Source organism: Nyctereutes procyonoides, unplaced genomic scaffold, assembly GCF_905146905.1.
Source record: "Nyctereutes procyonoides isolate TBG_1078 unplaced genomic scaffold, NYPRO_anot_genome, whole genome shotgun sequence".
NCBI classification, from domain to species: Eukaryota; Metazoa; Chordata; class Mammalia; order Carnivora; family Canidae; genus Nyctereutes; species Nyctereutes procyonoides.
In genome coordinates this window covers 26,200,599-26,221,876 of record NW_026575024.1, presented here as the reverse complement: position 1 = coordinate 26,221,876, position 21,278 = coordinate 26,200,599, and the positions used below count along the sequence as shown (strand labels likewise).

Sequence of the window (21,278 nt, the reverse complement as noted above, 5' to 3'; positions counted from 1 at the left end):
GAGCCTGATGTGGGACTCGATCCCGGATCTTCAGGATCAGGCCTTGGGCCAAAGGTGGCGCTAAACTGCTGAGCCACCCGGGCTGCCCCTATATGATCATTTTTAATGGCTGCCTGGCAACTTACTTTATGGAATATTAGAATTTATTTAACATTATTGATAGTTACTAAAGTCATTTCCAGATTTTTATTAATACAATGCTGTATTGAGCAAATTTGTACATAGATCATTGTACTTGTATATAGATTCACTTGTTTAATTTCCTCTCTTGGGGGGACGCCTGGGTGGCTCAGTGGTTGAGGGTCTGCCTTTGGCTCAGGTCATGATCCCGGGGTCGTGGGATCGAATCTAGCATCAGGCTTCCCACAAGGAGCCTGCTTCTCCCTCTGCTCATGTCTCTGCCTCTCTGTGTCTCATGAATAAATAAAATCTTTAAGAGAAAATTCCTCTCTGGGATAAATCTCTGTACATGAATTACTAGATCAGAGGCTTTTCTCACTGTAATCTGGTTACAAACTGCTAAACTGTCTCCCAAAATGACTATGTGAATTTGCACTCCCATCAACAGTGCAGAAATTGTGCTTGCCTTCCCGCATCCTTCCTTGCTAACCCTGGATTCCGCCAGTCTTTTTAATTTTTTTCCAGTTTGGTCTATTTAAAAATGGCATCTAGGGGCGCCTGGGTGGCTGAGTCTGTTAAGCATCCGACTCTTGGTTTCGGCTTGGGTCATGATCTTGTGGTTATGGGATTGAGCCCCGTGTCGGGCTCTGCGCTCAGCGAGGAGTCTGCTTGAGACTGCCCCTCCCCTTGCTCTCTCACTCTTTCTCTCGAAGACAAATAAATCTTTATTTTTTTTAAAGATTTATTTATTTATTCATGATAGAGAGAGAGGCAGAGGCACAGGCAGAGGGAGAAGCAGGCTCCATGCAGGGAGCCCGATGTGGGACTTGATCTCGGGTCTCCAGGATCACGCTCTGGGTTGAAGGTAGGCACCAAACCGCTGAGCCACCCAGGAATCCCAGATAAATAAATCTTTAAAAAAAGAAAGAAAAATGGTATCTCACTCAGTCCTGTAGTTCCAGGATTACTGATGAGATTGACAATATTTTCAAGTATTTATTTCCATTTGTCTTCCTTCTTTTGATTGCCTGCTTATGCCATTGTTATTTGACCATTTTCCTATTGCGGTGTTTTCTACTGACTTTTAAGAATTTTGTTTTTTAGGGGATCCCTGGGTGGCGCAGCGGTTTGGCGCCTGCCTTTGGCCCAGGGCGCGATCCTGGAGACCCGGGATCGAATCCCACGTCGGGCTCCCGGTGCATGGAGCCTGCTTCTCCCTCTGCCTGTGTCTCTGCCTCTCTCTCTCTCTCTCTCTCTGTGACTATCATAAATAAATAATAAAAAAAATTTAAAAAAAGAATTTTGTTTTTTAGGAATCTTAACTCTTTGTTGTATATGTGACAAATATTTCCCCCACTTCATTGTTTGCTTTAACTTGTGTATGGTATTTTGTTGCTACATACACACTTGTTTTTTTTAAATATTTTATTTATTTATTTATTCATGAGAGAGAGAGAGAGACAGAGACACAGGCAGAGGGAGAAGCAGGCTCCGTGCAGGAGCCTGATGTGGAACTCGATCCCAGGACTTCAGGATCATGCCCTAGGAGGAAGGCAGATACCCCATACCTACACACTTTTAATTGTATGTAGTCAAAATCTATCAATTTCACTTGATGGATCTTTTTTTTTTTTAACTTTAATAGCATGTTTAGAAATACTTCCAGTTCCAGGAATATAAAAATATTCACTTGTTTTTTTTCTTCCAATACTTTTTTTTTTTTTATTTACGATAGTCACAGAGAGACAGAGAGAGAGAGAGAGAGAGAGAGAGAGAGAGAGAGAGAGAGAGGCAGAGACACAGGCAGATGGAGAAGCAGGCTCCATGCACCGGGAGCCCGGCGTGGGATTCGATCCTGGGTCTCCAGGATCGCACCCTGGGCCAAAGGCAGGCGCCAAACTGCTGCGCCACCCAGGGATCCCTCTTCCAATACTTTCATTGTTTCTTTCATGACATATAAATCTTTGATCAAGGTGAAAATTTTCTCCAAATGACTACTCAGTGGTCCTGTGCCCTTCATTGACTTCCATCTTTTCTCCACCAGTTTGAAATGTTACCTTTATCATACACTACAGTTCCTTATACACTTGGTTCTATTTCTGTACTCCATTCAGTTTAATTGGTCTGTTTCTTCTTTTGTCAAAATTGGACTGTTTTAGTTGGCATAGCCACCTAATGCATTTTAATACCTGATAGAACAAGTCCCAACTCATTAATCTTCTTCAAACTTTTTTTGGCAGTAAGGCAGAATGGTTAAATTCATAGTTTGGGTTCATTCAGCCAGTCTGAGCTTTAATGCCAGGTCAGCCACTCACTAGCTGTGTGATCTTGGGCAAGTTATTTTTTTCCCTCTCAACCTCTGCTTCCTCATCTGTGTAGTGTTGATAGTAATACCTTATGGTATTTTTGTGAAGGCGAGCTAAAATGATGCATAGCAAGTCCATGGAATAGGGTCTGGCACATGGAAAATGATCAGTAAATGTTAGTTTTTTTTGCTATGAGAAAGATGCATCTGTTTTTCCAGTTGAATTTTAGGATCACTGAGTTTTTTTTTTTTAAGATTTTATTTATTTATTCATGAGAGACACATAGAGAGAGGCAGAGACACAGGTAGAGGGAGTAGGCTCCACGCAGGGAGCCCTATGTGGGACTCGATCTGGGACCACGGGATCACACCCTGAGCTGAAGGCAGATGCTCAACTGCTGAGCCACCCAGGAGCCCCTTGGATCACTGGGTTCTTGACAGGAATATTTACTTGATAGGCTAATTTGGGGATAATTAATAACCAGGTTATAGGGCCTTCCAGTCTAAGGCAAGGTGTCTGTGATCTTTATTGGTTCAGATTATACTCCCTTGTAGAGTTAATGGTTTTCTCTGTATAAGATGTACACATTTCATGTTAGCTTTATTTCCAAATGGTGGAAGTTTTTGGTCACTGTTATGTTCTTGTGAATGGGACCTTTTATCCACCATTATTTTCAAATGGGATTATTAATAGTACATAAGAAAATTATTCATTTTTCAAAATTGAAATATAATTTACATATAACATTTTATTAGTTTTGGGTGTACCACATAATGTTTTGGTATTTGTACATAATGAGAAACAATCACCGCAATATCTAGTTAATATCTGACACCACACAGTTACACATTTTTTTCTTGTGATGAGAACTTTTATGATCTACTTTCTTAGCAACTTTCATGTATACAGTGCAGTATTGTTAACTGTAGTCACCATGCTGTACATTGCATCCCAGGACTTGTTTTATTGTTTATCATCTTTACCCATTTTGCCAACCTCTCAATCCCCACCTCTGGCAACCAACAGCCTTTTGTTCTGTATCTAATTGTTCATTTCTAAATGCTTATTTTGCACCCAAAGTAGCTATAAGTGTGGAGTTAGGAAATAATTTCTTCCCTCCTTCGTGTCAGCTTTAGGACATTCTCTTGCTTCAGCTCTTGCACCTACCACATTGGTTTGCTATCACTTGCAATCCAGTCTATGTAATAGCAGAACTGTGTCTAATTGGGCCATTAGTCCTCAGGGCTCACCACAGAGCTTACCTCCCTATAGGAGATGAAAGGTGCTCGATGCTGTACTACTGTTTTCTTTTTCTTTTTTTTTTTTTATGAGTCACACACACAGAGAGAGAGAGAGATAGAGAGAGAGAGAGAGAGAGAGGCAGAGACACAGGCAGAGGGAGAAGCAGGCTCCATGCACCGGGAGCCCGACGTGGGATTCGATCCCGGGTCTCCAGGATCGCGCCCTGGGCCAAAGGCAGGCGCTAAACCTCTGCGCCACCCAGGGATCCCCAGTACTACTGTTTTCTTGCTCCTCTAGTCTCTCTTCTGGGACAGAGGGAGGGGCAGTATATTGGCCTACAGTCCCTAACCTCATCTGGCTGACAGTCTAATTCAGAAGCAGACATTGAAGAAGTCATCATCAATGTCGAGAGTGGATTATATTTTTCCTCCTTAGAGTTTGAAAGAAGCATTGGGTGCTATGGGAGTGTAAAAGACTCAATGAGTATAGGGCAGCAGGAAAAGTCTCGCTGAAGAAATAGTCAAGGAGGCATCTAGGATGACTATGCATCCCTCTCTTGTTCCTCCTCCACCGCAGACCAGCGTTAGCACCCAATCCTGCTTGAATGAATCCAGTCAGCAACCTAAGAGGCCCTACTCTGTGTCAGGCCCTATGCTGTTGGGTCTGGATAAAATTAATCCAGCTTTATGCTTTTTAGTAGACTTCACAAAATGTAAGAACCACTCAGTAGGGAGGTACTATGTGTTAGTTATCTACTACTGTGTAACAAATTACCTCAAAATTTAGTGCCTTGAAACAGTAAATATTATCTCATACAGTTTCTGTGAGCCAGGAATCCAGATGTACTGTATTTGGGTGTTTCTGGCTCTAGATCTTTAATGAGGTTGCAGTCAAGATGTTGGCTAGGGCTGAAGTCATTTGAAAGCTTGTCTGGTGCTATTGCCATGTGGACCTCTCCATTGGGCTGCTTTGAGTGTCTTCATGACATGGTGACTGGCTTCCCCGGAGTGTGATCTAAGAGAACAAGGTGGAAGCTGCAATGTCTTTTAGGACCTAGCCCCAGAAGTCCCACACAGTTATTTCTAAAATATCCTTTTGGGTCCACAGTTCAGCCCTCTTCCAAATGGGAACTAAAAAGGATGTGAATAATCAGGAATGGGAATCACTGGGGGCCATTTTGGAGGCTGTCTACCAGTGCCTTCGGAGTTTGGGTGTAAGTCTTGACTGCAGTGCAACTAATTGTGGGATCTTGGGAAAGTTCCTTTACTCTCCTGGCCCTGCCATTTTACTTACTCACCTTGCATGGCAGTTGTGGTATAGCTAAGCCTTTAGTGAAAGCCATTTATCTAAGCCTTTTAACTTCACACACAGATATTAGCAATCCTTAAAGAAGGAGAGGAAGAAAAGCCATTTGGGCCAGGGTATAAACTGTTTTCATTATAAAACATTGAAAAGGAAGAAATAACATCAATCATCACATTAGCACCACCACTGTTAGAATTTTCGTGTTAAAATGCATTTTAAAGTTTCTTTTCAAAAAAAAAAAGTTTCTTTTCCTTCTTTGCAGAGAAAGATGAAATGGATTAAATTGAGACCAGAAAGATTTATAGTAGGAAGGAGTACATCTCTTTGGCATTAAGAGAGATTAAAAATTGGGATGGGCTTCTTAGCGAGGTCTTGAAATCTCCATCTGAAAATCTTAAAGAATCTGGCAGGTGGCTGATATTTTCCACGATTTTGGTAAAAACTAGGTCAGGTCATCCTTTGAGGCCATTTTATAGGGGGTCCCACAAATCTTCTTAAATGAAATGGAAGAATTATTATTAAAAGATGTCTTACACTGTTGAGCATTAAACTTTTTATTTTTTCAACACACTCATATGAGTAGCACATACTCATTCTAGATTTGGAAAATACAGACAAGTATAAAGAAGTGAAAAACATAACATCTGCCACCATAATCTAAACGCTCTGTTTTGTGGTTAAATGAAAAAAAGATTTGTTTTTCAATTAAAAAAAAAAAAGTAATACTTTGTAGGAAAAAAAAAAAAAACCACTAAAAAACTGACCTCACTCTTACAACACAGAAGTAACCATTATTAACATTTTGGTAGGGCAAAATGAAATTTGAATACCCTTTTTAGTCTCATGGGAGACTAAAAAACAAGAGTGGACTTAAGTGATGGTGAATGGCAGGTAAGCTGAGTTAGAGCCGCCCATCATGTGGGCCAATTCTGTGCCCAAAGACAATAGGAAGGTCATGAAGTCTCTATTCCTGAGCATCTTTACAATTTGCTTAGATGTGTTTGGGTGAAATCTTGCCTCATTCTTTCTCAATTCTGCTCAGGCACGTTCCAAAAAACTGTTCAGGGCCTGTCAATGGGAAATTAATCCTCAGGCATTTTGTCCAATAATTATTGAGTAAGGTTGTTCATTCAACAGATTGAGTGCCTGCCAATGTGCCAAGACTGTGCCAGATGTTGGGGGTGTGTGTGATGATGAACCCAAGATGCTAACAAGAGCACAGACACTAAACCAAAAATCATACAAAGAAATGAAATGTGGTAGGGACAAGAGAGATAGGCATTTATTGATCATCTGCCAGTTTTGGAATTTAGTAAATGTGATCTCATTTAATCGTCTGGAACCTGGGAGAGGGAAGTTGAATCTCAATTTCATTTGACAATGAGGATAGAATTATTGGGAGAGCACATCTGTTGGCGTGGCAAACTCTATTCCAGAGCTTAGTTTGCTGAAGTATAAAAATGAGGCATTTTTTATACTTCAGACTAAACCTCCTCTGAGGCAAAGAGAGCCAGCATTTAGTGAGTCTGCTGTGTGGTAGGCACTTTATAAAGATCCTCCTTAATCCCAACTCCACACTTTGAGTTTATATATCCTGTGGTCCTAATGATGGCACTGAGTCAAAGAGAGGTTTCAGAACTTGACCAAGGCCAGTCAGCTCAAGAGTGACGGCAAGAAGATTGAAACCGAGGACTGATGAAGTCAAAAGCCCCTGGCAATCCGTTAGCTCACAGTAAGGTTCAGGAGGTGTATGTGTCCTTTTGGGAATTCCTGGGCCTACTAGTGTGTGTTACTCAAATTCCTGAATGTGTGCTTTGCTCATAACTGTGCAGTTTGAAAACAGTGACTCATCTCCAAACAGAGCAGGGTTGAATACAGTCCTGTTTATCTTATACTGCCCTGTGGCACCTGTGTTGACTTCAAAGATCACTTGTAATAAAAGCACTGTGATAAAAACAAAAACACATGCCAAAAAAATGTATGGGTTTGTTTTTTTGGTGTTTCTGTCAACAGAATAAACTTGAGTCTTATTTACTTAAAATCACAGCTACTTAATGTTTAATGACTAAAATCAATTTTTCAACATATTATTTTGTATAGTCCTCTGAACATACTTTTTTCACGCTTAACTATGATGTCACTAGTTTCTGTTTGATTCTGTAAGGGCAGAGACCTTGAAATAGTCACATCTGGAATCTCCCCATGGTTGGACCCAACTGTGAGAGAGCCAGTCACTATTGGCTGAAAGAACTGAAGGTCTTCCCAGGGTATTAGCCTTTTTTTTTTTTTTTTTTTTTTTTTGCCACTGTAAGAAGTTACCACAGACTTAGTGCCTTAAAACAACATCCAAAAACAACAACAAAAAAAACCCAACCAACGTCCATTTATCTCTCACACTTTCTGTGGGCCAGAAGTCCTTACAGAGTATGGTTCAGTTCATTCTCTGATAAGGCTAAAATCAAGGTGTTGGCAGGGTTGCATACCTTTCTGCAGACTTGATGGGAGGGAGAATGCCCTGCCTGCAAGCTCTTTTGGGTTGTGAGAATTCTGTTCTACGAAGTTCTAGGCCTGAGGTTGTGTTACTTGCTGGCAGAGCTTGTTCTCAGCTTCTAGAGGCTGCCTACATTCCCGGGCTCCTGGCCCCCTTCAAAGCCAGCAACACTGGGTTGAGTTCCTCCGAAGCTTCAAATCCGATTCTTTTCCTGCATCTCTTCTGTGCTCTTCCTCTGCTTTTAAGGGTCCATGTGATTATCCTGGGTTTACCCAAATAAAGAATCCAGGATTATCTTGGTGTTTTACAGTCCTTAATTCTATCTTCAAAGTCAATTTTGCAATAGGATGGAACATATTCAGATTCCAGGGACTAGGGCATAGATTTGGGAGTGAGTGTTGGAGAGGATGTTATTCTGCCCTCAGGGCCTGTACTAAACATGTAAATTTTACAGTGAATCTTTTTCTGGTTACCCTTGGAGGTCAGATGAGGGTGAAACTACTCAAGGAGAATACATTTGAAACAAGTCAAATGACTTGTCAAAGGTTACTGGTCAAGCTGTAGGAAGAAAACTTCTGTAAAAAATCAGGCCAAACAATTTTGTGGTGGCTGGTAGGGGGTTGTTCTTCCTTTCCTTCTTGGGGCAAAGTAAGAAGGGGAGAAAGATTTTATTTTTACTTAACCTACAGCCTATTGACTTTGCAGCATTGTGTTTACTGGGCAAGAACATCTGTGTGAGGAGCAGGAAAGTAGCAGCACTGGATTCCGTGGTGTTAGGATTAGGCAGCACAGTATGGCTCTTCCACGTGCTAACATCAGGGGGAAGGTTCTTTCCTGACCCAGGGAAACCTTTCAAATGCGGCCACTGACCCTGCCTCCCTAATTTTTAAGAGCTGCTCATTAATCCAGTTTAAGATTGATTTTAGGAATGTTTCTGGACAACTAAGTACAGAAAATTTACGTGTTGGGTACTCTGAATCTCATTTCATTTCATACTCTGCAACCACGGCTCAGAGAGGCTAAATACCTTGTCAGTGGTCTCTCAGCTTATAACTATTAAACACTCGCTCTATGCCAGGAGCCAAATTACCCGGACCTAATGTCAAGGTCCCCTTTCACACCCTCTTCCAATCTGCCAAGTGCTTTATGTTAATTTTATTCCCACTCGTGCTGTGAGGCATCACGCTAAAGTGGATTTAAAAATTGAGGCTCAGAGAAGTTGAGCCCCTACTTTTATTTAGGTCGATTCTGGGGGGTGACTTAGCCAGGATTCCAGCATAGGGTCGGTCCACACGACTCCAAGGCCTGTGTTCTCTTCAGGGCACTGTCTCCAAAAAGGCCTCAAGTGCATTCTGGTCAGTACGGCCCCAAAGTCCAAGTTCTTCACCCCTCATTATCCCGAAGTTCGCCAAATGCTAAGAATACCCTACGCTGCGGCGCAGCTTCTGCAAACATAGAGCGGCATTAGCAGCGTGAAAGCACAGGAGGAAATGGGGAACTGTTTAGGTCCCTCAAACGTGGAATAACCGTTTTACTGGTATGAGTGTCTCATTGTCTCATTATTATGCAGCAGTGAGTCATTCAGGGGAGGACCAAAAGGGAAAGTCCTGTCTCTTGTCATCTTTGTGAAGTGCTGGTGAGAACCGTTTGGGCAGGGAGGGGCATAAAGCGGGCACTGGGAGTCGAGCTATCAGTAGTCCATCTCCACCCTTAACCGCCCAGCTGCAGGGAGGCGAGAAGCGCCGAAAGAGTTAAGTGTGGCTGGGGAGTCCAGCCACCGCCCCTTCCCAGCATCGCCTCCCAGAATGCCTCGGGCTCGCAGCCAGTTCCCGCACCTCGCGAGACTCCGCCCAGTCTCTTCCCCGAACGACCGCCCGTCCCCCTTCTTTACCGAGCTCTGCGCGAGGCGGAGGAAGGTAGGGGAGGGCGGAAAAGAGCCGCGAGGTACGCCGGGAAGTGTGGTCCAACCGTTCCGTGCAGCCATATTCTTCCGGAGCGGGGGAGGCCAGAGAGGCAGCCGGGACTACGATTCCCAGTTGCCCTTTCGGTTTGTTTTTGTTCAAAAAAAAAAAAACCCCACACTCCCCCTCCTCACTCTTCACACACACTCACACACACACACACCCACGGCAGACACGCACACACCCGGGCGCCGAAGGGAAAGCCGCGTCTCGCCTTCCTGCCCCACCGCCAGTCCTGTCTCGGCCCCTCAGCAGAGCGGGAAAGCGGAGGCTGGAGCCGTGACCTCTGACCCCGTGGTTATGCGGAGCCGCCGCATTCCTTAGCGATCGCGGGGCTGCTGCCGCCGCCGCCGCCGCCGCCGCCGCCGCCGCCGCCGCCGCCGCCGTGGGCGACTGACGCAGCGCGGGCGCGTGGAGCCGCCGCCACCCCTCCCCCACCGCCGCCCTCGCGCCGGGTCTCGCGCCAGCCGGTCCCCGCGAGCCCGCCCCCTCTCCCCGGCCGCACCCGAGCCCTCGTGCGCCGCCGCTGCCGCCGCCACGCGCCCCCCGCCGCCGCCGCTGCCCCAGCCCCAGCCCCACGCCGCCGCCGCCCGCCCCGCCCGGAGGTCCCGCGTGGAGCCGCCGCTGCCGCCGCCGGGGAGGAGGAGGATGAAGGACAAACAGAAGAGGAAGAAGGAGCGCACGTGGGCCGAGGCCGCGCGCCTGGTGAGGCGGGCCGCCGCGGGGGCGCCGTGGGGGGACGTGGGGGTGGGCGAGCCGAGCCCCCTCCGCGGGGAGGGGGAGGGGGAGGGGGAGGGGCGAAGCCCTGCCCACTGCAGGAGGGGGCGGGGCCACCCTCCCGGCGGGGCCACCCTCCCCCTCCCCGTCTCCCCCCTCCCGGGCGTTGGGTGGGGAAGAGGTCCCCCGCCGGTCGCTTGTGGCGCCTTTTTCTGCGGCTCCCCCCCACCCCCTAAATTCCTGCGGAGGGGCGAGCTGGCAGGCCGGCTCCTCCCCCTCTGGGCGGCGGGGCCCCAGCCTCCCCTCCCCCACTATTTGGCAGCGTCTGGGGGTCTGGGGAAGCTTCGTTTATGCACTCGGGGGAGTTAGGTTTCCGGGAAGGGTCGGAAGCTCCTCCCTCGCTTCCTGGTGGGCAGTGGGGTGGTGCGTTTGGCTCCGGGGGTCGGAGAACACCCCCCCCCCCAATTTTTAAGGACGCCAGTGGCATTTTGAGCCTTCCCGATCTAAACCAGGTGTGTGGAGGGAAGCAAGTGCTTACTCCCAGGTGCAACCCTGAGCTGTGGTTCTTAAACTTTAGTGTCTTGTGGGGGACACCTGGGAGGTTCCTAGGCATGCTCGTCCTAGGGCTCTACCTACGATCTCCTGAGTCTGAATTCCTAGAGTAGAGCCTGAGTGTCTCCGTTCTAACCAGCTTCCCATGCCGCCTGGAATGCAGGTGGCCCGGGACCACACTTTGAGAAACGCTGACTAGAGTGTTTTACTTCACAGGCCAGAGTGGAGATAGGCACTCTGCAGAGAACTGACTCTGCTCTGCAAAGAATGTACGTGTGCGTCCTCCCTTCCTTAGTGTCCTGGTGCATGTAGACATGAAGTGCTGGACAAAGACCAAGTACCTCTGTTTGAAGATACTGCTCACTGAGGACTTAGACTTAGCAAGGGAGGGAGTAATTGGAGTGTTTGAAGCCGCCCGGTGAGGAGGGTTGTGAATTTTGTTTCCATAGCCTGAGGACTGGTGAGATAGATACCTTTCTTTTGGAGTTGCACCCACAAAGCTAAGATACGTGTTCTTCTAAAATCTTGGCGGATGACCGTAGTAACAGTTCATACTTCTTCCAGAGATGTCACCTCCTCAAGAACTATCACGGAGCAGGGTTATGGTGCAGAAAGCATGCATGTCTCTTGACACCCTCTAATTTATATGTAATGGGCATAATTCACTTTCAATGATGAATGAAGTTTCACCTTCTAGTCTTTAACTTTATTGGGAAGTGAGGTTCCTACCGCAAAGGTGTTGTGCAAGGGGATAACTATGTGCTGGGGGTCGTTACCGCTCTATGGTATACATCTTTTTCTTTCTTGGAGCAGTTATTGACTTACAAGGACTAAAGCTGTTTGGTTTGCAAGACAGTTTTCACTGGTGTTCCTAATTGACCATCTTCCCCAGGCAGTTGTTGCCCAATGAACAAATAGCAAGTGTTTGTGTAGTTCAAGTTTCATGCTTCAGTTAATTTGTCTTGGTTTGGCATGTGAAATTTGAAGATTTTGAAATTCCTAAATATTTTTGATTGAATCAAAATTGGAAGATTTGGCTAGCTTTGAGATCTCTTGGAAATTTTAGGATTTCCCAATGTTGCCTCACCTGGAAACAAATTTAGTTAGGCCTGAGACAGGAGGGGAAGATGTGCTTGCTCTCTTTCTCCTGAAGGTTGAGTCTTGGGTGTTCATTGAAATTCTCCTCTGAGTTCCTGCTATGCAGGTGTTTATGACTCTGGGCATCAAAAGGAAATTTGCTTGCCAGAGTTTTACTTGTTAGAGGTAGGTGAAAGTACCTCTAAATCTTGTGTTATTTATGTTCTGACAGAATTTTAAAGTTTATTTGTCTTGAAGCTCTGCTGGCTCTGCCTAGTTGAAAGACTTGAGGAATTTAGGGTCCACTGGTTCTGTTACGCCTTTTAAGGTTCTTGAAATTACTATAATCTGAACTCTAGGATCCAGGTTGTTAGTTCTGTTTTATTATTGGTTCAACTTCATGCCAGATTATCTGAGTAAGTTCTTTTTGTTTTATGGCTCTTCATTAAAAAATAATATGAGGGGATCCCTGGGTGGCGCAGCGGTTTAGCGCCTGCCTTTGGCCCAGGGCGCGGTCCTGGAGACCCGGGATCGAGTCCTACGTTGGGCTCCCGGTGCATGGAGCCTGCTTCTTCCTCTGCCTGTGTCTCTGCCTCTCTCTCTCTCTCTCTCTCTCTCTCTCTCTCTGTGTGTGTGTGTGTGACTATCATAAATAAATAAAAATTAAAAAAAAATAATATGAATAAGAATGACTTTGTAGTGTCTTGAACATATGAAAGATAACTTGTGGAACCATTGTGTGTTAATTGTGCATATCTTTTGTTTGTTTATTTATTTATTTATTTATTTAATTTGGTTAGAATTTTCTATCTCTCTGAATGGGACCATTTGGTGGGTGAGGGGCAATTTTTTAGAGTCCTCTCCCTATTTAAAAACCACTGCAACCCAGAGTGCTGGGGAGTTTTGAGAGAGTTTATTGGAAGAGCAGCTTGACTAGAGAAAGCTCTAGTAGGGGGGCAATCGATTAAATCTCTTTGTGGACAGGTGAATTTGGAGTGCTTGCCCTGGTAGTCAAATGCACTTGCTTTGGGGCAGTTTCATATTGCTCCTGACCTTGCTTAGATTGGTGGCTAGAGGGATACTGGGATACTTAAAAACTATTTTGGTAGGAAATAAGAGACTTCTGGAGAATTTCAGTAGTGTAGTATACCCAGGAGATTGACTTTTGCAGATGTTAATTATGTTGTCGAGAAGTAGATACTCTTCTTTCAAATGTTTTGTAGTATTGTCTTTTCTAGATATAGGAGGTAGACTTTAGAGGGTTGGATGGTATAAATCGTCCTGCTAGTTAGGAATAATTTGTTTGGGAGAAGTAGCTGAGAGGATTTCCCTTTAAATTGAATGTCCTTAAATGGATTCTCTCTGGCTTTGAGAAACTCTTCATTGTAAGCTTTATCTTTCACTTTGATTCATGACTGACCATTCTTACATCAAACATTTTTTTTCCTCTTTGAAGTAGGAGAGAGAGACTTTTTTTTTGAAAGTGTGCTAGAAAGACAGGGACTAGGAATAGAACACTGCTGAATTGTTCTTGTACTAAAAGCTGGAGGCATATACAATTATAATAAAAGTGAATACTTTGTATTTTTGATGTAACTTCCTTTTAGAGATTTTGTTTCCTCTTAGATTCTCAGGCTCTTCCTGACTGCTGTTTAAATAATTAGTAACTAATTTTTCAGAGTAATGCTTCTTTTAAAAAAAAAATCCTGGTACAAAAATCGCTAACTCAGCTCCCACTTGGTATCAAAGAAGTGATACTTGTGGCAGTGAACATTAGTAACTTGTAACAGGGTTTGTTGTGGGTTTGTTCAAGTCAGTACTGTTTAACTTGGCTCTCAGGTTCTTAGACTACAAGGATGAATAAGATTTGCCCTTATGGTCTTCTGGGAATGGAGGAGGTCTAGACTCATGAATAGAATTTTGCTACACGCATAAGTGCTATCATAGATGTACATATGATAAACAGACATCCTGGTTCAGACTTATTATCCAGGCATCATCGTGACTACTTCCTCCTTTTACTCACAAGTATATCACTTTGGAAGGTAAATTATGTGTGTTGTGGACTAGGAGGACACTGAAAAGGCATTTAACTGCCTGGCAGAGATCAGGGAAGGCTTCCTGGAGGAAGGAGGAAGGTGCTTTCCAAACTGAATCTTGAAGAATGAGTAGAAGTTAGGGCCATCACTGAAGATGTTAACAGGAGCTGGTGATAAAGAAATAGCAGTGGTGTGTGTGTGCGTGCTTGTGCACAGGGTGGGAGCGAGTGTAGGAATTGGGTGGAACTACACATAGTTTTTGGAACATGAAGTTGTGGAGTATCAGTTTGGCAGTCAGGTAGAGAGACAGGCAAAGACCAGATTCCGAGGGCTTTGTGTGCCAGGCCTCTGAGCGCTTCTTTGTGCTGGGCACAGTTAGGCACTTCCATGATCTTCAGTCTGTAAAACAACTCTTAGGGGAAGACATCAATATTCTTCCATCACAAGTGGTGCAACCTAGGTTCAGGTTGGGTAGGTAAATTACCCATGTTGAGAAGGCTAGCATTTGAATCCAGGTCCATCTGGTTCTAAAGCCCGTGCTTTTCCAGTGAGCTGGTGAACTCTTCTTCGGAAGCTTTGGTCTTGACTGTATGTGATTAGGTTGCTGTTGAAGAATTTTAAAGCGGGGGCAAGTGATGAGGGCAGATTTATTTTGTTGGGTTGACCTCAGGCTATAGCAGGTAAGTTCTGCGAGAGCAGAGATTTGGTCTTGTTTATTGCTGAATTTTTAGAATTGTCCCTGGCACAGGTAAGTATTTCATGTATTTGTGGAGCAGGAGCGATGGATGGGAGCAGAGAAGAATGGATTTGAGGAAAGCAGGGCAAGTTGCAGGGATATTAGTGAAGGGGCTGTGTGTTGGGTGAGGGAAGGACCTGGGCGACAGGCGAGAGAGTAGAGTGCTGCTTAGGTTTCTACATTAGGTGATTAGACAGGTTGTCAACCAAGGGAGAGAATATGGAGGAAGAAGGACGATGAATTGGAGTTGCCAGTTAGATGAATTAGAGCAGTTGATCAAAGATGGATGTCTGTACAGAAGTCAATATTTGAGTCAGAAGCTGGAAAGAAACCTAGGTTAGAGGTAAATATTTGGGTGTTAGCAAAATATAGATAGTAGTTGAAGTTATGAGAGGACATAGAGCTACCTGAAGGGACTGTAAAAATTGAGAGAAGCTAACAATGAGACCATGGTAAATAGGAGCTTTATTTCAGCACCTGCTTCTCCAGAGCTTGGCTTCCTTTAGTGCTGTGGGCTCATGTTCTTCCATAGGGAGAACCGTTAGCAGGAATCCTATCAGACTTCTTACTTTACATTTTATTTGTGACCAAGCAGTACTTACTTCGTTGTTACAGTTTTTTTTTTTTTTTTGATAGTCATACAGAGAGAGAGAGAGAGAGAGAGAGAGAGGCAGAGACATAGGCAGAGGGAGAAGCAGGCTCCATGCACCAGGAGCCCGACGTGGGATTCGATCCCGGGTCTCCAGGATCGGGCCCTGGGCCAAAGGCAGGCGCCAAACTGCTGCACCACCCAGGGATCCCCAGTTGTTACAGTTGTTAAGTGATTGTAAGGTGTTGTATGGAGTAACCTCAGCAGCCACTGGTAGAGACCATGCAAAGATAGTGACAGCTTCTTTTCCTCCCTGAGAAGGACAGCATTTCGAAAACAACTCAGCTCCTTCCCATGAGGCGGCTGCAGTTGCTCACTAAGAAATTGCTGCCATGACTTTGTTAGAGATGATGCTAACATAAATGAGGTGTTCTCTTTTTCTCATTGCTTTGCCTACACTAGTCCTACAGAATCAGAGCATCATGTTGCCAAATGGCAAAATGTACTGTGGCAGTTAACACCAGGATTTCACAACAAAGTGGCAGAAACTATCGCTTAAAAATATGGGTACTAATCAGAAAAAAAATCTGAATGCATTTCTGTTTTGTCATTATTTTCTAGCTTTAGTCTGTGGTTTAGTCGCGTGAACAACATGAAGTTAAGCAGTAACCAGGGTTGCTAAGGCCCTACCCTTAGCACATATGCTAAGATGTGTGTTTTTAGAATTAAAAACTAGAATATTTACATTAATTTCGGTCACTTTAGCAGCATCTTAGATATATATGTAATTTGGTTTCTGAAGCAGTGTTAACCGTGGGAAAACTAAATTGTCAGCAGTGATATCTCACAGCAGAACTGTAGCCCAGGACATAGGCTGATGAGTATAAATGGCAATTACACACTAAAATCAGAACATTTATATTTCTTCAGGTACTAGAAAACTACTCAGATGCTCCAATGACACCAAAACAGATTCTGCAGGTCATAGAAGCAGAAGGACTAAAGGAAATGAGGTTTGTATTGTTCTTGTTATTCAACATGAGAGTTTCATAGGCCATGTGTCTTTCTGCAGATATTTGGTGACGTGATTAAGTCCACACATGCCTTCTCCATCTCTCTCTCCCTGTTTCTCTGTCTCACTCTCTCCTCTGGTATGGTGTAGAACCATTTCCCAAGTGTGTGTTCCTGAGTGGAGGGAGGGAGTAGGTAAACATCTGTTGGTTTTCATTAGAGATGCAATGACTTACCCTATTCTTACTCTCCCTTCAGTCTTGACCTGGAGTGTGTTTCTGTGTCAGGAATCCACATGTTTTCTTCTCAACTCTTTTTTGCACATTTTAGTAGTAGAGAAGGGGCAGACTGGTAGGCTTTATCTTATTTAAAACTTCCCTTCTTTCTCTAGCTTTCTGTCCTTTTTGTATCCCTGAAGTTCTTTAAGATCAAAAGAAGGGTGATCTTATCACCATAACACCACTGGCCTTTTTTTTTTCCTCCCTACTGATTCTAGCCATTCATCATGGGAATATACTAAATTTTAGTGTGACCTTGGTTTTATCCTCCTATGATGTAGTTTTCCTAGAGAAGCAACAAGTTAGAAACAAAAGGAATTAGAGGCATGAAAATCAGTGGCTATGTTTAATTCTTTTCTCTCTTCACTCTCACCCCACCCCCCCCCTTTTTTTAATTTAAATGAAGGAGGAAGGCACAACACAGTCTCTCTTCTTGGGACTCAGAAAAAACAGCATATATTTTTTTCTGGTTAAGCTATAGCTGCTTGAAATTGACCTCTTGGGGTCAAAAGATCCTCACTTTCCAGTCATCAGTTCAAACATTCTCAAATTGACAGTTTGTGGGGAGGGAAGATCAGAATTGTGTAGATCACATTCATTTAAATAGTACTTATGCACTGTGTAGTGTTATAATTGTGCTTTATTTTTGTTTTTATGGGCTGTTTCTCCTCATGCTGCTGTCTGCACTGCTGTTGGACCACTGTACCTATAGAAGGTAAATTAGTCCCTTTGGGACAGATGAAATTGAGAACTTTAACTTGTTTCTGCTTCTTGCTCTTATAGGAATTAATGAAGCAGTCATGGTAGTTCGTGATGAGTGAGCAGCTCTGTAATTTGTAGACAGAGGTATAGTGTGTAGGAGTCACACCGTTCTGCTGAAGGACTCTGCCAGTATGCCGTTACCCTTTGTAGCAGAGATGTTAGCACACCCACTTGATACTCCAGATTCTGCACAAGGTTTCTTGTAGAGATTGGTTCTTGGTGAAAATTTTTTTAGCATCCACTGTGTTCCAAAGCAGAATAAGTAATAGGTTTTTTTTTTTTTAATAGCTTTTTTAGACTCAGAATTTATTTTTAACATTGCATAAATTAAGGCCTCTGGTTCTGAAAGATCTTAAGAGGCTTTACTAAGATATGTATGTATTTTTAGCATACTGGAGAGAGGGAAGAGGAAAGTGCATAGGTGAATCCTAGCACTAATATGCTAGTGCCAAACTCAGTTAATAATGGACATTTGTCTGTGTTTTTGACAGCTGTTCTATATTAAGATTAAGTAAATAGCCTCTAACTCAATGAGTTATCATTGTTTTGCAACCAACTATTGTAGCAGGGAGTGTGAAATATCTTAATGATCCATCTTTTTTTTTTCATTCTTGGGTACCAGAGCCATTTGACTGACCTCTTTTTAAGTTTAAGTGATTGCTCCTGGGTAGATGTAGAATAAAACCCATCCTCTCCCCTTCCCAACAGGGAAAAAGCAAATGAAATACTTTTGTGTGCTTATTAGAAAATGTTTAACTGGAGATGAAAAGGCATGCTTGTGTTTTTGGGACCGCACCATTGCTTCTCTGGTTTTTGTGTTGTAATGTTATGTAGCGGTTCTCAGCTTGATACATATGCAGGTCACAATTCAGAGGCTAGGAGAGAGTTTTGTTTTTAATTATTATTAAAATTTAATTTTTTTAATGTAATAAAAATGTTGGTACTGGGTTTTTTTTTAAAACTCCCTGAACTTGAACAGTTACTGTGTACGTTTTTAAATCCCTTGAGAACTTGGTTGATATGGCCAAAAGGCACTAAGAAAGTGCCAGGTTCAGAACAAGGGAATCACATACCATGTCCTACCTGAGTGTGATTGATGAGGATTTCATTTGTTGCTCTGCACTACTTTCAAAGTAGTATTGTTGTCATGGGCTCTTTTCTGTTGTATTTCTTGCTCTTTTCTTGATTTAAGAATGAGTTGGATCTTTTTTTTTTTTTTTTTTTTGAGTTGGATCTTTGAATAAGCGGGCATATAGATTTATATAACCCTTTTCCATCCTTGTATGTTTTTATAGCGGGACATCCCCTCTTGCATGTCTCAATGCCATGCTACATTCTAATTCAAGAGGAGGAGAGGGGCTATTTTATAAACTGCCAGGCCGAATCAGCTTGTTCACACTCAAGGTAAGTAATACCAATGCTGTTCTTAAACTTTAGTGTAGGAGTCACCTGGTAGGTCTCAGATGAGGCCTATGAATTTGTATTTCTAATAAGCAGGCAGGTGATGCTGATGCTGTTGGTCCTAAATGGCACTACGAGATGTTCTAGGTTGAATAGGGTGTTAGGAATTCGTTAGTCATATCAGCTTTTTTGTCTGTATTAATCTTTTCTTTGTTTATGTTTTTGCAGATCATATGTAGTAGAGGAATAAATATGTGTGGGGGTAACTGCAAATGTGTTTTAATTAGAATTTTGTTTGTAATAGTATCGTGAAAGATAAATTACCTGGCAACTAAAATAAGATCTACTCTAAGGAATATAACTGACATGTGAACATCCTTGTGGAAATTCAAAAGCTCATTAACTTTTTCTAAGTGACACTAATTACAAAGGAAGAGAACTTAAATCAGTTAAAGTTCTAGTAAAGCTTAAATAGAGCTGAAGTGAACAGGCTAATTATTTTTCTACTATGTGTGATATAAATGGCTATCGTTTATTTTTTATTTTTTTAAAGATTTTATTTATTTATGCTTGAGAGACAGAGAGAGGGAGAGAGAGAGAGAGGCAGAGACACAGGCAGAGGGAGAAGCAGGCTCCGCTCCATGCAGGGAGCCTGACATGGGACTGGATCCCGGGTCTCCAGGATCCCACCCTGGGCTGAAGGTGGCGCTAAACCCCTGAGCCACCAGGGCTGCCCCAATGGCTATTGTTTAAACCAGGGGTTGGCAAACTTTCTATAAAGGGCCAGATAAATATTTTAGGTTTTGTGGAGCTAATTGTTCACCTCTGCCATTGTAGCAAGAAGGCAGGCATAGATAATTAATAAATGAATGAGCAAGGTTGTGTTACAATAAAGCTTTATTTACAAAGACAGTGATAGGGCCACATTTGGCTTGAGCTGTAGTTTGCTGACCTGATTTAGACATAAGATGACCTGTTGATGAGGAAACTGAAAATTTGATGCCGACCCTTTTACTGATCATAATGTGCTTATAAATTTTGGTAGTCTATACACAAACTTTTCCTTTCTGGTTTTATTTTCTTGATAGCCTTATTTTCTTTAATTCAATATTAAATACTTGAGCAGATACCAATGATATAACCTGTAGTCCTAAAACTTGATGTTTATGTATACTTGAAATGTATCTTATATTCAGATGTCTGTGCTGTTTTCTGTATTTTTATTTCTAATATTTTGAACTTCTTTTGTTAGGAGGCTGCATAATGTAATGTTAGGAACTGTGCCTTGGGGAGAAACAGAGCCTTGAGTTCAAAACCTAGCTTTATAACCTGGCACAAATTTAACTTTTCTTTATGGTGGTGTATGCATCCTTAACACAGAGTCAGTCCTTAATAAATGGTAGCCTTTTTGATATTTCTTTAGGTTCTTTTATTGTCAATTGCTTGTTAATGCCTTTTTTTATTACACATTATACATTGCTATATATAATATAATGGGTACATAGTTGTATAAAATTGTATGTATTATGTATATTAAAATATGTTGATGGTATATGTGGCATATTTCTGTTTTAAGTGGGAGGAGAAATACCTTTTTCTGTGAACACCTTGAGGGTAGGAACTGAGTTTCATTTGTCTTTATAATGGCCTCAATTTGCTCTCTCTCTCTCTACATATGCATACCTTTTTTTCCCTCAGAACCATTTGAAAGTGTTAACCAGAACTGGTACTTCACCCCTAAATACTTTAGAATATATATTTTGAGAACAGGTACATTGGGGCGCCTGGGTGGCTCAGCAGTTGAGCATCTGCCTTTGCCTAAGGGCATGATCCCGGGATCATGGGATCGAGTCCTGCATCAGGCTCCCCCATGGGGGAGCCTACTTCTCCCTCTGCCTTTGTCTCTGCCTCTCTCTGTATCTCTCATGAATAAATAAATAAAATCGTAATAAAAAAAAGTACATATCCTACATAAACATAATTTCATTATCACATTCAAGAAAATTAACATTGTTACTGTAGTGTATACTATATAGCCTATATTCAGATTGTCTCTAGTTACACAAATATTCTTTATAGCTTATTTTTCCAGTCCAGCATCCAGTCAAGAATCTTGCATTTCAAAAATAAAAACAGGGAGACAAGTTAAAATGGACTTTTAACTCTAGGAAACAAACGAGGGTTGCTGGAGGGGAAGTGGGTTGGGGGGGGTGGGGTAATTGGGTGATGGACATTAAGGAGGACTCTTAAGGGGTGCCTGAGTAGTTCAGTTAAGCATCTGCCTTTGGCTCAGGTGAAGTCCTGGGATGGAACCCCATGTTGGGCTCCCTGCTCATCAGGAAGTCTGCTTCTCCTGCCCCTCTCCTCGTTCGTGCACGCTCTCTCTGTCTTGCTCACTCACTCTTGCTCTCTCAAATAAATAAAACCTTTTTTTTTTTAAAAGAGGGCACGTGATGTAATGAGCACTGGGTGTTATATGCAACTGATGAATCACTAAATTCTATCCCTGAACTAATGATACACTATATGTTAACTAAACTGAATTTAAATAAAAAAGAATCGTGCATTTCATTTGGTTGTCATGTCTCTTTAATCTTTGTTAATGTAGAACAGTTCCCTTGCCTTGTTTTCTCTTTTATGGCATTGATATTTTTGAACAGTTCAGGTTGTTTGTTTTGTGAAATTAAATAC

The 21,278-nt window shown here is 42.9% G+C and overlaps 1 protein-coding gene across 1 annotated transcript in view; it reads left to right on the top strand.

The window, feature by feature from the left end:
- The first annotated feature begins 9,555 nt into the window (after positions 1-9,555).
- ASXL1 (ASXL transcriptional regulator 1) overlaps positions 9,556-21,278 on the top strand; it is an 80,410-nt gene continuing 68,687 nt past the window's right edge. Inside the window, exons 1-4 of the mRNA XM_055304412.1 lie at positions 9,556-10,130; positions 16,066-16,148; positions 17,137-17,139; positions 18,482-18,590. Of these exons, the coding sequence (XP_055160387.1) occupies positions 10,074-10,130; positions 16,066-16,148; positions 17,137-17,139; positions 18,482-18,590 (252 nt within the window). The 5' untranslated portion in view covers positions 9,556-10,073. The remainder of the gene's footprint in view (positions 10,131-16,065; positions 16,149-17,136; positions 17,140-18,481; positions 18,591-21,278) is intronic.